Source organism: Haplochromis burtoni, unplaced genomic scaffold (assembly GCF_018398535.1).
Source record: "Haplochromis burtoni strain Fernald_Lab_line unplaced genomic scaffold, NCSU_Asbu1 Contig_131, whole genome shotgun sequence".
In the NCBI taxonomy this organism is placed as follows: domain Eukaryota; kingdom Metazoa; phylum Chordata; class Actinopteri; order Cichliformes; family Cichlidae; genus Haplochromis; species Haplochromis burtoni.
In genome coordinates, this window is record NW_024582492.1 from 308,346 (window position 1) to 324,859 (window position 16,514).

At 40.8% G+C, this 16,514-nt stretch overlaps 2 protein-coding genes across 4 annotated transcripts in view; both read right to left on the minus strand.

Annotated features, from left to right (window-relative positions):
* Positions 1 to 8,738, minus strand: part of tmtc2a (transmembrane O-mannosyltransferase targeting cadherins 2a) — a 63,725-nt gene extending 54,987 nt beyond the window's left edge. The window contains exon 1 of the mRNA XM_005930275.3: positions 8,211 to 8,738. Coding sequence (XP_005930337.1) covers positions 8,211 to 8,293 — 83 coding nt within the window. The 5' untranslated portion in view covers positions 8,294 to 8,738. The remainder of the gene's footprint in view (positions 1 to 8,210) is intronic.
* Positions 8,739 to 12,796: 4,058 nt separating this feature from the next.
* The window catches only part of mettl25 (methyltransferase like 25), a 19,667-nt gene continuing 15,949 nt past the window's right edge, over positions 12,797 to 16,514 (minus strand). For all 3 annotated transcript variants that reach the window (XM_005930272.3, XM_042224193.1, XM_042224194.1), the window contains exon 12: positions 12,797 to 16,470. In XM_005930272.3, coding sequence (XP_005930334.1) covers positions 16,363 to 16,470 — 108 coding nt within the window. In that variant the 3' untranslated portion in view covers positions 12,797 to 16,362. The remainder of the gene's footprint in view (positions 16,471 to 16,514) is intronic.

Here is a 16,514-nt window from a genome sequence, read left to right on the forward strand (position 1 = left end):
CTGCTTAATTTTTTTGACCTTTTTGAAATGCAAGAAATGCCAATATCAGTTAGCAAAAACTCAGCAACACTAGTAAACCTAAAGACGTTTAGTTTATCATTACACTGGGGAAAGAATACATTAGTTTCTTACTATTGAAAAATCAGATTAGTTGAGGATTTGACATTTTTGCCTTTAAAAAAACAACAACAACCATGACCTAAATGCTGTATGTGAATTGATTAATGATTTTAAACAAAAGTTTATTTCATTAATGACCAGAATTCTACCAAAAGCAAATTTGTGGAGTAATGTATTAACAAAATAACAGTGCAAGTGTTTTTCTCAGAAGAACATGTCAGTTCAGAATAAATAAATGAGAGAAGGCTGAAGCGGACTGGATATGTTTATGATAGTAGGGTAAACTTTTCAGTTAGAAAATGCTGGCGACTGTGTGCAGTCTTGAGAACCAACTCGAGTGGAAAGTAGCATTTATCAAGGGAGTTCCACCATACAAATCTGTGTGTAACAGACAACATGTACGATGTGCAGAACACAAAACATTGTTTACTGTCAGATCCCAAACCATCTGTGTGTTATTAAAGTTATTGTTACTGTACCACATGCGTAAATGTGTGCACTGCTGTAGACTGTGAAACAGAATTTAATCTGTGCCCTGGGGCTGGTGTTGCACATCCCACAATAAGAAAGCCTTGCCTTTGTAAAACCTAGCTTTGTTTGGTATGAATATCCAACAGTGTCAGAAAAGCTTAAAAGGTCCACTTAGTCCACTTAGGATTGAGGCCTTATCACAAACAAGTAGCACAGCACTGCAGGAAAAGTATGAGAGATTGAGGCTGTAGTCACACAATCCCAGAAACTATATAGCTTTTTACAGTTTTGCTAGCAAGTAACTGGTGAATGTTTGCAAAGATGTTTACCATACAAATTACAAGCTATTGCAAGGAGCTAGCAACAGCAAGCAACCTCCCACAACCACTCCCCAACTGGTTGGGAAACACACATTTTTCCCCTAGTTACCAGTCGTTATTCAGGGTGCCTGACCAGTCTCTTGGCCAGGGCTCTAACAACTGCTTTCACAGCAACTGCCAGAAACTTCCCACATCCACTCGCATCTAGCTGAAAAATACATTTTTTTCTGGTTGCCAGGCAATTGCTAAATGGTCTTTAGGCCTGTGTGACTAGCGCTTTCAACGTAGAGGACCCGGGAACACAGTTCATACAACATCACTTAATGAGGAGGCAGGAATTGTGACCCATTTAAGATAAACTAGTATCACGCAAATGGAGCTGTTTGCATTGTTGTGTGCATTTGCGTAGTGTAACCTTGAAACTGAAGATTTAAAAGGAAACTTAATCTTCACCTTACAACTCTACAATGACAACTTTAAATCAATAAAACCTCTCATAAGATGGTTCTGATCAACAGAAAATGTCTCAGTGCCCCTTTGTTATGAAGAAAAATCTCTGCAAGTGGTTTTATTTACCACTCCAGTAAAAGCTTTGAGCTCATGCCATTTCAAGGAGACTGGCCTTGATATTTCATTCTCTGTCTTCAGCTGATCTATTGCCATTTGTTCCCTTAAACGTGGAGCTAGACAACCACTATAGGGGAAATCTAATTCACCCCATTCAACTTCCTGACTTCTCCAAGTTTTCATTTTTGGCCTGAAAACAGTTTTGAAGCCACAATATCTTAAAGGTCGACCACTAAGTGCTTACGTTGACTAAATCTGCAAGTAATCAAGATGAGACTCCTTCCCCTGCCTTCCTATTGTTTTAATGATAGTCTGAGGTCTCCATCCCAAGTGTAAGGAGTCTGCAGAAACAAGACATCAATGGCAACACTTCTTAAAGCTAGGGAGCAAAAACATATGTGAATGGTTATTGGGTGCATATGATGGTGACACATTACCAGAAAAGATTTTTTTTCACCACGAAACCACACTTTTCATGAGGTCTGCCCATTTCTCCTCGAAAGCACATAATCCTTTAGTACGCAAATCTGGTTAAAAGTTCCTTGCCTCAAAACTATCTCAAATTACTGTTCATAAAGACCCTTTTTCATCAGTTATCCTTACCACACTTTAATTCTGTCTTCAGGCATTTTACACTCAAAACTCTTCCTGACAGACACAGGCCGTTTCACCTCAGCTGGATTACTTGCTCCGAACATAGTTCAGAAAAAGAGACTTTGTTCAATCATTTGATTAGCTTTCCTCTTGCCTCAATATTTAGCGTCTCCAAGCACATACTGTAACTTAAACAGCCTCAACGCAACTAGGGCAGATGTTTTAGATAATTATTCCACTAGAGGCAACGGGATTCCTGGCAGCATTTAATATGGTGGGCTGAAACTGATCACAACGAGCCTCAACCCATAAGAGATAATAATTATGAGCCGTTATGATGAACAGATTTGATCGAGAGGTGACAGGGGGCATTTGGTTAGAAATGACTTTTTTGTGCAATGTGCTAATTATAATTTTTCATTTCCTCAGCCTCAAAAATAAGTTATTCCAAAACATTAAATTGTTTCTTACTGTTTCAGTCATGATACCATGTGTCACCACATCCGCGGTGGTGGATATTTTAATGAGGTATTTCAGTAATGGGTAATGTAACAGCACACGAAAGAAGTTTTTCTTCAATGCTTTTTGCCAAATAGGCTCTGTAAGACCTGGTTATCATTTTTTGAAAATATTTGTGTGGAAATGTCTTCAATGTGCATTATTTTTTAAAAGTGAGGAGGAGGTGACTTTTCTGTTTGTAACATAAAGTCCAGCTGTATGCATCTACGGAAAACTGCCCCTTAACTCCTTTGATCCATGTCCCCAGTAGAACTTCCTGATGAGGTTAGGGTCTTAATCATTGCTTTAAAGCATTTTTGAATACAGCATGATGTTTATTTTGTAAAACTACAATCCCATTAGCTTCACAAAGAACAATACAGCAGGCTCTACTGTGAGAAGTCGCAACTATATACAGCGTAAAAGGTAGATGTAGCAACCATGACATCACCCACTGGTTTCTAAAGTCCTGTTTTGAAGCCTCAAAGTCTTTTTGCAACCACAACTATCACCATCTGGTGGCCCTCGGAGAAAAACCAGGTTTAAGGCACTTCTGACCTGCATACATGTTCTACTGTTAATGGTCACTATCACATGAGCGTGTGACATCTGGTTTCAAAAGGTTAAGACAGAAAAAGTGAAATACCTGCTGCTGAAAACTAAATATAAAAGAGGAGAGTTTTGGGTTTTTTTGCCTCCCACTACCTACGGTTTGGAGCTATTTTGGAAAAACAAAGCATTCTGTCTCCTTTAGATCCTCCTTTTAGTCTGGCTTTCATAGAGCTCACTGTGGCTGCTTCTATATACAGATCCTCTTGCAGTTCTCTTAGCCAGGGTGTGCCACAAGGTTCTGTTTTGGGGCCTTCATTGTTTATGCACCGACTTTCATAGGTGCTTAAGATTATATATAAAGTTGGAAGGCTTAACAATGGGGAAACATAAATCCTTGTTTGTGCTCTGAACAGATTTGAGCCTCAGGTAGTATAAACTCTTGTCCCCTTTGCACGGTTACCAAATCTTTTATCAGGAACCTTGGGGTGACTTTTGACTCTGCTGTTACTTTGGATGTTAATGTTACATTTCTGGTTAACTTTAAACTTTCAGAGGTCTGCATGGAAGAGCACCAGCATACATCAGTGAACTTTTACATCCACACATTCCCTTAGGTCATGTGATCGGGGCATGCTGGCTGTGCAGCATACAAGGCCGAGATCTAAAGGAGATAGAGCTTTTGCAACAGTGGCCTCCAGACCCTGGAACTTTCTCCCACTGAGCTTAAGATCTGTGGACTCAGTGGTCTCTTAAAGGTTACTGATATAAAAACTATGTAACCATCAGTATTTGCATAGTTTAAGGATTTTTTTTTGTTTGTTTGTTTGATTTTTTCGCTTTAGCAAGAGCTTGACTGAGTTTTGATATTGTCTACGTCTTCTACAAATCCTAGAAATTTAGTAGTCAAGTAGAACTACACAATCATCAGTACTCAGTTTGACACCAAAACAAAACGATTATCCCTGAACACAATCTCCTATACTGAAAATTTAAGTAACAAAATTAGACAGAAGTGAAACATAATGAAATGTTAGTAGGCTGCTCATTGACCAGCCTAACACTACTGTGAGGTATAAAGTTAGTCACATTAAATTACCTCAAGGCTGATTTTTACAACGGCAATACCAGATGTCTCAAGCAAAATGGTAACATAAATTTTTAGGGTAATAAAAGAAGGACAGAACATTGGATATTGTTTAATGCTGAAGTTTTTAAACAGATCTAGATGCTGGTCTATTAGATACATTGCTAATATTAGAAGTATTTCGTCCCTTTGTCTGAGTAAAGGTATTGCAAATACCAGTTCTGGCAACATCCCTACTATGTTCAGTAACAGACTGGCTAGGGCGTGCCTCCCTCCCCCCTCCCCTCAAAAAAGAACCTGTAGAACATGTAACTGTTAGATCCAGTTAGACTCAGGTAACCTATCTTGTTTACATTATGTTTATGTTTGAGCTGATAGAAAAATATTACAACAGAAAAAAATGGCTATATGGCAGCTGTACAGAAGACAAAAGAAATACTTGAAAACTTTTTGTGTAGTTAACTCCTGATTCAGTCTGCTGTTGAGCACATAGACATGTAAAATCCTTACTATTAAGTGAGCATGCTTCCACAACGTGACTACATACAGGAGGAAGCAAGAAAAGCAGGATTTTCTGGATTTGATTCTGTTTTCTCTGAAAGTGCACAAGGCAGTTTTGTTTGTTTTAGTAAGTGTTCCACAGTGCTAAGCAATGTGTGCATCATTAACATACATAATCCATTAGCACTTCAATTCAAAGCTATATGGTTTGAACTATGATGAAAGGGTGCTCCTAAAAGGCAATCTCATCTTGATGCATTTATCAGTTAACCACAAAACCCGAGCTAGAAAAGGAGCAGATGCTGCAGCTAACAGACTCTGTGATCCTCAGTCTTCACTGTGCCACTTCTTTTGACTCACTATATGTGTGGTATATTTAATTAGCGCTGAAAATATGGAGATTTTTACAGTGCACTTTTCAGGACCACGTTGTGCCATACAACAAAATCCATACGTAGGCAAACTTGTGCAGCCCCGGGAGATGAAACTGTTTGGCTAAAACAAAGAAGGAAGATGTTTTCACTTCAATCCCCTTGGGGACCGTAATGCACTTCTGAGCTGAACAGAGGGTCTGTGACGTTACTGGGGTCACAGATGTTTCTTGGAGACACTGAAAGCCACTTAGCATGCATTTCATTTCTCTCCTCATTCATTTATCTCTTGTCCTTGCCTCACATTTGGCATCCGCTGAATAATGCCATCTAAGTGAAGACATCCATTCAGCCACTTGATCCATTAGTCAAAAGGTGTGGTTATAAAATCAATATTATTGAGATGTCAGAATTACACGGAGCCACATTTGTCAAAGCTGCGATGATGGGTATTCAAAGGAAAGTTCAGAGGTTATGGTGAATACATTTTCCAATCTATTACCAAATCTCTCACGCAATCAATCTAACAAATACAAACATCACCACTATGGACATTTTGTTTTTTATGGATGAAACCATAGATGAAAAGTCTGCCCTTACATTTGGCTAAACCCAAGGAAAGCCCTACAGTAAAAGAAGTCTTGATCTTTTTCCCCGAGTCAAATATGGCCTGGCTCAACTCCCCTCCCAGCTCCCGTAAAACTTAGTCATTTCACACGCAGAGGCTTTTCATTGTGATTACCACTGGCCAAGAGACTTCTTGGCCAGGCCCTGAGCAATGCCCAGGAAAAACACTTGACATGATTGAAAAAGCAGAGACACGCCATAACATCCCCACAACTCGGAGTGCCTGAATTGAGAGGTTTTATCTGCTTCAGCATCTTGTGTAGGATGCTAGGAGCTGCATGTGACATGTAATGAGAATTTGATTAGAGAGTTAAAGGTCAGATAAGATCACGTAAGCTCCCTACCAGGGGACAAACAAACTTGACTACAACCAAATCAGTCTTTGCAGAGAGCTCCGTACCAGAACGATTAGTTGAACTCTCCTCCACTTCAATCCTTCTCCCACCTTAACCTTTTGCTCATAACTCTCGTTCAAACCCTGAGGGAAGAGACCGGGAGCGCACGACTCTTGACCCCAAGAGAGGACTCCGTTTGATGAACGACCAGGGAATGTCAGACCTCTGATTGGTATTCAGCCTCCTCCATCTGAAAGCACTGAACCAAAACACCAGTTCTTGTCCCCCAGAGTGTAAATTACCATGGTGACTTTGATAAATACACAATGTTGGGTGGGGGAGATACTGAACTTTCACTGACGGGATGAAGAGCAAGCGTAGGCTGGAGTGGGCAGAGCAGTTCCCCCGGATAATCTTTCACCGACTGGCTTTTTGACAACCTTGCAATGCCGTGCAGACAAAGCCGATGGCCACAGAACCTCTGGGCATTTTTACAGGGGGATACTTGGCGAGGTGCGATGTAACTGAAGATAGAATACGAAATTTATTCCTACCACCACTCGCACGTTTCTGTGCTGCGTCACCTCCTTTTTCTTCACTCCGTCCTACTCAAACACAGCACACAGAGGGGTCACCGATGGTGCTGAAAAGTGAAAGTGGTGGGATATTTTGACTTTTAAGGGCTGTCCATAGATGCTAGCCAGGCAGCAACCTTTCTGACTGAGCTGTGGCTGAATAAGGGAGGCAGCCTGCTCTCTGTCTGTTCATGCTTTTAATCCACAGAGAAACCTACCGCATACCTTGCATATCAGCAGCTTCGCCCCATGATTCAACACTTGATAATGGAAGATGAATTGATATCAGGATTCACAGAGCCAAGCTCTCTTTATGGCCATATACAGTATTTCAAGGTCAGTGGGGAACTATCTGTCCAGATGTTCTTTTTCAAAGGAGCCCAGCTGTGCTGCAACTCCCAGGCATTTACATTACGAATTGGCGATTCTAACAAGCACAGATGCATTGCGAGCACACCCACTCCCTGAAATGTACCACATTTTTCTCTTTTGTACATGCCTAGTGTCACCTAATCTGATCTTCTGCATTTTGTTGAGCCCCTTATGCTTATGGAACCATCTATCTTACTGGTTTGCGCACATCTTTTTTCCTTTTTTACTTCTCAGACTGTATGAAGACAATAAAGACCAATTGCAGTTTCTCCAGAACTAGGAGAATTATGTTTTACAGCATTAAAAAACGAACATTTGGGCTCTTGGCTGTTAATTGGATATAGTGTATAAAATAGGTGAATATTTGTCAGCGTTTTATAGGCTAAACAATAGAGGAGTCAATGGAAAAAATAATGAGCAGATAAATCTTGCTGATGCCGATATCCCTAAACATAAGACTTCTGTATGTTTGCTTTACAGTGATCATAACTTTGAGTCCTGTTTTGTCCACCTTTACATTTTACAGTAGATCCCTGTCCATCTCTGTCCAGAGGATCTCTCTAATCGCTCTTCCATAGCTATTAAAATGCTGGCATGTTTATTGAGCTGTTTGCAAAATCACTCCCGGTTTAAATTAGCCTTATTCCCCGGAGAGTAGGGCATTGTTAGAACAAGCATGAGTGCAACACAAAGAGCATCAGAAGCAGTGCATGTGCATGCAGGCGAGGGGACCAGGGCTGCTATCGGTTCACAACGTGTTGAACTTGAGCTGTGAGGTTCCTTACTGTGGAAATAAACCCCGCGTCTCTGTGGACTTTAATCATGTCCATCATACTTAAGAATTATTTGTGGGGCTAAACACAGAACATTAAAACGTATACTTAGTCATGAGGCTATATGAACTCAAGAGCAGCTCAAGTTATATGAACGCACAGTTGAGCACAGTAGATGCTTTAGGAATATTACAACATTTATTTAACGCTAGGGTTTTAGTGCACTCCCACCCCCTCACTCTGTCTTTGTGTCTTGCCTTAAGCCGACAAATAAGCGGTGATTCATCACAGGCTACAGACAAAAGCACATGCAAACATGCGGACAGGAGCAACGACCCGTCCCTCTCCGCTTCCCTTCCGTGCCGACGTACCCGGAGGAGATGACAAGTGTAGGAGCGGGCTGTGATGTTGTTGGCAGCGGCGCTGCTGCGCTCTGTAGGCGAAACCTACCTGTCATCGTAGCAGAAATCTGCGTCCAGCGTGTTCAGATAGAGACCCACAGCCACGGCGGTGCACACGAGCTCCGTGATCATCTCTCAAAACCAAAGTGGGAGAGGAACCGGGATAGAAATGATTGGAATCAGGTCCCCTCGTCTCTCGGTTTGTGTGTGTCTCTCTCTCTGAAGTCTCTGTTATTATGCTCTCAATTCAGCCGCTCGGCAGCAGAGCTCTACAGGCAACGCAGGGCATTTTCCCGTGTCATGCAAAGTGTGTCAAAGTTTCCCTTATCACCCTCTAACCCATTGTGCTGTGAAACGCGTCAAGCCTGGAGAAGTGGAGGTGCAGCTGTCGCCCGGTCCGGCTCGGAACGGTGCGCATTTCTGTGCTGCGGTGCCTTCAGTGTGAGCATCTCCCTGCCTTGGCACTGGAGAGAGCAGAGCGGGGAGACGCATGTGGTTTTCAGGGAGGGTGAGCATGCGCAATGGGCTCTGCATTGGCGAGAAAAGGTGGCGAGTGAAGTAAGGATTTGTGGTTTTGCATGTTACTGATGGGCTACACTGCAAATCAATTATAAACAGGGAGTCATGCATGAAATGGTAGTTGCAGATTGTTGCCATGACAAGATTATATTTTTGATTTCATGGCACGGAATCCAATTTTAACCAAAAATGAGGAACAGACTTCCATAGGTCAGGACCTCTGTATTCTTCTAGTGTGGCACGGTAAATATTATTAGTCTAAAATATGACATGGTGTTACAATGATGTAACTGTGAGCTGGAAAACAAACCTTTGGGGAGTAAAAACACACAAAAAACCCCCAATATTAAAATAAAAGAAAGCTTTGGTTGCCGAACAAGTGCCACTCTCTGGAGGATGTTTTTAGCCTGGGTTTGGTCTTCATAGCCAATTTGCCTCTTTAATACAGTTTTTAAGTTACTCTTGAATTTTTCTGTAGCTTAAAATTAGAACCAAAGCAGCTTTGATTGACCACTGTGCTGACACAGCTGATCGCTAACCTTAGCTCATAGCTCACCACTTCACCTTCTAATTTTTGACACTAAGAAGTAAACATGTCAGTTGCCAAACTGTTACCACTGAGACTTTGAAATGCAGAGCACAGAGACTGAAATCACAATGGCCATGAGTATCTTTTGTGTCCACATGGTGTATCTGAAATAGGATTTGAATGGTTGAAATTCAGGTTGCTGCGGTGGTCTTCATGTGACTTTAGAAGGGAGAATGGTGACCATCAACCCTTAGCCCCCTTAGGGATTCAGTAGCTCTGCTGCGATCCTACTGGTGGAGGATAGAGGCGAATTCACACAAGGTTGCTTTGAATGATTTTTTAATTCCACAGTTCTATCGTGTTTGAAGCGGTCTTCTCTAACCAAGGATGAGAGGTAGATAAACAGTGCCTCCATCCAAAGGGAACAAACGGTTGCTGTATTGTTTGAGTATGAAAATTTAGATTATTATATTTTATGGCTTCTGCCATCACCAGCTTTCTGGTAGCACTGCCGCTTCACCGAGTTCGATACTTCCTGGGCCCTTCCTGTGTGTAGTTTGCACGTTGCATTTACATGCAAACCACATGCATTTTCTCCAGGCACTCAGGATTCCTCCCAAAGCCAAAAGACATGCATTTTAGACAGTTTGATTGTAAATTGGCTGTAAAATGTTGGTGAGACATAGATAAACTGCTACAGATTTAATTGTAAGGTGAATATGGCTTATAGTGTAAACCATTGTGAGTGGTTAGTAAGACTAGAAACGTGCCATGTGAGTCAAAGAAAAGTACACTGAAGCTGTTCCTGTGGCATGTTTCGGCCCAATGTGATAGTAACACACACTGTATTGTCTTTTCCTTTACTTTGTCAGTAGTTTTTACCTTTTACTGATTTTTCTGTTTCAACATGTTTTGCCTAATATGAAAATATATAATTTGTATATATTCAAACGCCATTCTCATGCTGCAAGGGGATAACAGATAATAATTTCTTAGCACTTTCTCATCAGGCATATGTTGCCTAATGACTGCAAACTGGTGGAAGCCTCAGGCCCTTTTTCTTTGAAATTCTATTTAAATTTAACTCTGGGAAGCTGAGATGGGAAGCCACTCCCACTGCAGGCGTCACATTAGCTTCTTTCTTACTCCAAATTGAAAATATTGATTAATTTGCAACACCAACCCCCCACTGTCTCTATGGAGAAGCGTTACTGAGAGAGTAGGTGTGATTGATTAACTACTGTACCTCACCCTATGGTGAGCATGCATAATAGTTTGGAAACGCTTTTGGCCCCGCTGACTACCAGCTGGACAAACGCCTGTCCCACAGTTGGGGATCCAAGACGATAAATCCAGGGCAGAGCAGCGGAGAAAGAAAAACAGATGGCTGGAGGAGGATGTATAGAACATACGGGCACTGGCTGACAATGGCTGAGACAGTGACAAAACATTCAGGGTGGACGTAAGAGAGACATTTGTACCAGTGACCCTAATTCTGAGCAGGACTTGACCTCCACCTCATGGAACTTGTCTGCTGGATTATTTAGGAGACCTGAGACTTATGTTGATGTTTTTCCTCTTCTAAAGTATTCATCAGTGTCAAGAGGTAACAAATGAGAGTTGGTGTTGGGCTGTTGGAAGAGATTTGATCTATTTAACAGTTTATGAATGAGACAAGCTCAAAATATATCCCTTTTTTATGTTAGTCATGATAGATAAGGAGTCTTGTGAATGATCATTGTCACAAGCTATACTCAAACAAACACATGCTAGCAGGCAAACACAAAGATGAACACTGTGCCCTCTGTCTGCCCCAAAGGGACAAGGAGATGCTCTGTATGGGAGAAGCCCGCACAAGTAATTAAGGGATTAGTAACGGAAAAAATCAGGAAAAAATATTCCAGGGGAAAGAATAAACAGCTCCAGGGCAAAACAAACACATTGAAGGGAATAAGTGTTTACTCCCTCAGACTGATTACCTGCAACCCTCTTACCGTGTTGGCTCGTAACGAACATATTCCGTGCTCTTTTGGTGTAAACAGCCAAGAATCCTAAACAAAAACATCCTATTTTGGTTTCAGATGCCGGCCTGAAAGGTCACTCGAGGCCTCAGTAAGTGGAGGATGAGGAGTCTTTTGAGCATTCAGTGCATTTGCCATAATTGATTAATGTATTTTTCCTTCTTTCATTTCCTGTTTGCTTTCTGTTTTGGGGGGAAGTGGCAATCATTTTTAAAGCTTATAATTTAAAACGTATGTGTTTGATCATTAAAACCAGATTTTGTTTTGCTCATGGAAAAAGCTAATGCTCGCATACTGAATATGATATGCATCCAGACTTGTTTTTGCATGATTCTTCACAATGAACATTATGTTTGTTGTTGATTAGCATAAAGACAGCATGGCTCTGTCCTAAGCCAACAAACCTAACCTGCCACTATCTCCAAAGGTCACATGTTGTGAATTATTTATTGTATTCAAAGCTACGGTTTTACACTGGGGTGTGCATTAAACTATTTCTTGTGTACAAGCAGTAACCTTATATTTCCAGGGGTTTTACCATGTGCCTCTCACTACTGTGTGCTCACTACTCCTAATAGCGTCATTATACAAGTGCACAGGTTAAATAAATATGTTCTTTAGCAGTTCACAAAGCAAATCTTAAGTAAAGTAAAAGGCAAAACTGACAACAGGGCAATTATTAAATGCCACAACTATGTCCACTTCCTCATCCCTTTTAGCCCTACAGAGCAAGTAATGGTAATTTCCACATGCTATTCACTCCGGAACCACTGCTTCTTCCCCTGAAGCAGATTGACATCACACAGGAAAAAGATAATCACAGCTTGAAGGACCAGGCCTCACAGAAATAGCACACTCGTGGTATTAATATCAACATTGAAGCTTGGCAACCGAAAATCAGAACCTCAGATCAAACCCACCCTGGTTTGTGGAACATCCGCAAAAGCCTTCACGTCCTAATTCAGGAAGATCAGAAATATCATTTTGTCTTGAATAAGTGTGAGCACGATTATTGTTTTGGCTTTGGCAGTAAATTAAAGTAGATAAGTTAATGAGGTTTTGTTATTTGACATTTACTTTTAAATCAAGATAATGGTTGACTGAAGTTGGCTTGAATAGTGGTTAAAAATGTCACTGGATTGTGTTCTTTTTGTAAAAATTGTATTAAATAAAAAAGTTGCCCTAATGTGAGGATAATGAAAACACTCATGTGTAGTACAATATTAGTATCTTAGAGTATTTTATTGAACAGCATTGAGCTTCTGTGCTCATAGCCACTCTGTGTATTTGAGCGTATATACACTCACAGGCCACTTTGTTGGATACTACCTCACTGGGCTGGACCCCCTTCTGTCTTAGTGGGATCCAGCCCAGAAGTGCCTTTATTCTTTATGGCACAGGTTCAACAGGGTGCTGGAAACATTCCTCAGAGATTTTGGTCACTTTGACACAATAAGATTATGCAGTTGCTCCAGATTTATCAGTTTCACACTCATAATGTGAATCTTCTGGTGCACAACATCCCAAAGGTGCTCTATTAGATTAAGATCTGGTGACTGTGGGGGCTGTTTTAGTGCACTGCTATGTTCAGTATATTAGTTTGTGCTGGTTTGAGCTTTGCGACATGGTCCATGATCCACGATTTTCATGTTGTTTATGCCATATTCGGACCTTAGCATCCAAATGTCAGAGCAGACGATGTTTCTGTTAAACTTCTGCCTCACTTTCAGGTTCTTAGCTGACAGGACTCGTTTCTGGTGTGGTCTTCTGCTCCTGTGGCCCATCTGCTGCAAAGTTTGATGTGCTATGAGTTCAGAGCAGTTCTTCTGCATACCTTAGTTGTAACGAGTAATTATTAGAGTTAGTCTGGCCATTTTCCTCTGACATCAACAAGATATGTCCACCCAGAGAACTGCTTTTCACTGGATATTTCTCTTTTTTTTTAGTATTCTTCGTCAACTCCAGAGATGATTGTGTGGGAAAATCCCAGTAGATAATGTTTTGATGGTTTTGATAATGTCACATTTAATGCACTGAGTTACTACCATGTGATTGTCTGATTATTTATTTACTTGCAACAAGCAGTTGAACTGGTGAACCTAATGAAGTGGATGTCGCTGTAAAAGAACATTACTGCCCTTTAATAATATATATAAGACAAACTGTTGTGTAACACTGACTTTGGACTTTCTGCTGACCACACGTAACAGCGTTTCTTTTTTTTCTCTATTTTTTCATGACTTAGCAGATGTTTTAAATCAGTCTAATTTGCTATTAATCTGGATACCATTCCAAGGGAGCGGGCAAGATGAATGGAAAATATGAATCAGAATGACAAGAACTGTTTTTCAAAGGATGTGATGACTGTGTTTCACACTGAAAACATCATTTGTCCATTCTCTCTTAAGTGGTTCTTCACGGCGACGCTATTTGGAGCGGCGAGTCAAACATTTACATAGTTTGACATCCCTGTTTACACTTCCACAGATAAATCTCTGACAGGTGAATGCGTTTTGGTCCACGTGCGTCTTCAGAGAATGTATCTGCAGAGGCCGGAGGTGATAACAATAAAAAACAAGCCGTGTGTTTCCAGCGCAACGTCCAGCTGAATCTCTTTATTTCCACAAGCCTGCCGTCATATGCGGCGACAAGGTGGTTTGTGACTGGCACGCAATCTCCCAAAAGTCCCCTGTTTCTGTTTAGGTAAAAGAGAGCACCACAACAGCCGATTCTTTAGATGGAACATATTAAAATAACAGCAGAGACCTAATCTTAATTTGCAATCTGGTATTTTAGAAATGACTACTTGAAGTAGTCATGCTATCTCTGATAAAGTTCGGCACTTCCCTTTGACATTGTATCCTTTAATTATTTTGGATTCATTGACTAAGACTTTGTTTTCCCTCTCGGATGAAAGAGCATTCTTCCAGTCTACATTCATTCACACGGACCTGCTGTGTAATAGAGATATTACTGGACAGAGTAGTGCTTATTACGTTAGTGGACCCTTGAGATTTTTTCTTTAGTTTAAATCAGGGAGGGTGGCAGGAGCTTGTATTGTATCCAAACACCACCGTGAGAAACAGTGATCGCAGCTGAAAGCAAATGTGTTGACACACTCCCCTCGCTTCCTCTCTGCTTCCTCTCATTCCTACCTTACAGTGAGAAGTCTGAGGTGGGAACGCTTTGAATGATTTTCCTTGGAGACAATTTCTGTCTGAAGCCGTCATCGCACCCTGAAACATTTCTTTCCCTGTCATCTGTCAACTGCAAATCAGGAAATTGCAGTTTGCCTACACTGCGCCGACTATACCTTTCAACTGGTTTCTTTCACGTGCCTGTGTCGGATGCAGGCCTTTCATCGTGCCATTTTTTTTTCCTTGTGGGCACATGAAAAGGAGATTTTTGAATTTGCGTAAACATGCGTGCTAGAAGTCAAAGATGGGAAAGGTCAAGAGGACATGACTCACACGCCGCAACAAAACCCGACAATATTTATATCCTAAACAAGCTTTGTACACATCTTGAATTGTTTGTATTCGTGTCAGTCCAGTTTGGCCACTACAGCAGGCTGTCAGTGTGAAGCACGGTGCCGGATCCAAACACGGTCCAGACACAGCAGAGAGAGCCTCGCCATGTGTCTTTACAGAGATAAAAATAACACTCGAGGACACAGCTTCACCACGGCAACGTTGACAGACCTATGAATTGCCAACAGATGTGCAGGCTGCTGTGGCTACAGTGACAAATAGATGCAGTGGGAGAAAACAAGAAATGCTTTGCACCAGTGCTGCACAGTGGGAAAGTGTCCTATGGCCTATTTCCTTACTTGCAGGCTACGTTTGTTCAGGCTCCATAATTTACTACCTAGCTTTAATGAAAATGTTCACACACACAGCTGACATACTCATTACTGGCTCAGTGGTGGGGTTTTGCACAAAGCTGAATACAACTTGACAGAACTAATTCTCATTATTTAGGAAGAAAATATTGTTTCCAAACACTTTTATGTTTTATTTATTCAACTGCAGCCTTGTTAGATAAACTAACACTACAAAAGCGGTTATTTTGAGTTTGTTAAATTTCGGTCAAGTTTTGCACTTGACAGAGGGTTTAACATTTTAACCAGTTAAATATTATATTCATATAGTAGGAAGCTGTCATCCATTAACCTGGTAGCTGAACAGTTTCCCATAAATGTAATGTTTTATTCCTACAGTAACCATATTAACTATATGCTCACTGGTCATTTTGTTAGGAACACCTGATCAACTGCCTGTTAATGCAAATATCTAATCAGCCAATCACACTGTAGCAGCTAAAAAAATACACATGGTCTTTATGACCTGCTGAAGTTCAACCTGAGCATCAGAATGAGAAAGAAATGTGATTTAAGTGATTTTGAATGTGGTATGGTTGCTGGTGTCAGACAGGCTGGTGACAATATTTCAGAAACTGCTGATTTACTGCAATTTGCACACACGAACCTCTTACGGGTTTTACAGGGAAAGGTCAGAGGAAGAGCTATATGCTAAAAAAACAAAAAAACAAAAACAAAACCCACATACATTAATTTTCAAACATGTACAAAGAATATGATTTATTAAATAACTGAGGCAGAGGTAAATTTAAAAAAAAGTAAATATTAAGATTGGAGACAAGGGCACCACATGCCCTGTCTTTTCCTCTACTTCCTCTGGTTTGGGATTCTAGAAATTGAGTTTCCAGACCTGCTGAGGGGATCCTGGTTACTTTAAATCCCATAATGCTTCAAACCCCCTAAACTGTCTTTAAAAACATGTTAAAAGGATGCAATACATAGTATGCTATCAAAGAGAAAAGGCAGTTTTTCCAGGTGTTTCGAGCACGGGTTTGATCTCTGAGAAGAACCCAAGGCCAAGACCAGAGAAGTAGAAATATTTCAGATACTTTTCCATTTAAAAGTAACACCATGTGTTCCACAAATCGAGATAACATTAAAAAAAAGATTCAAACTAGATGAAATGTTGCAATTAAAACAAACAGTTGGGAATGCATACATAATACAATCACTTTCAAAGCGTGATTGCTGCTTCGTTCATGTATAAACATGAACCTTGAATCATTGTATTATGTGCATATGTTCGAGTTTCTCAGCTTGTAGTTCTTTTCCCATCATTCTTGAGTCCGATGACAGCATAGCATCTGGGAGACAACAGGGGGTCAAACAGTTGCACCAGTGCAGAGAATGACACGTCCTCCTGGCATACAAGGGAAAGAAAAAAAAGACAAAAAAAAAAAAAAA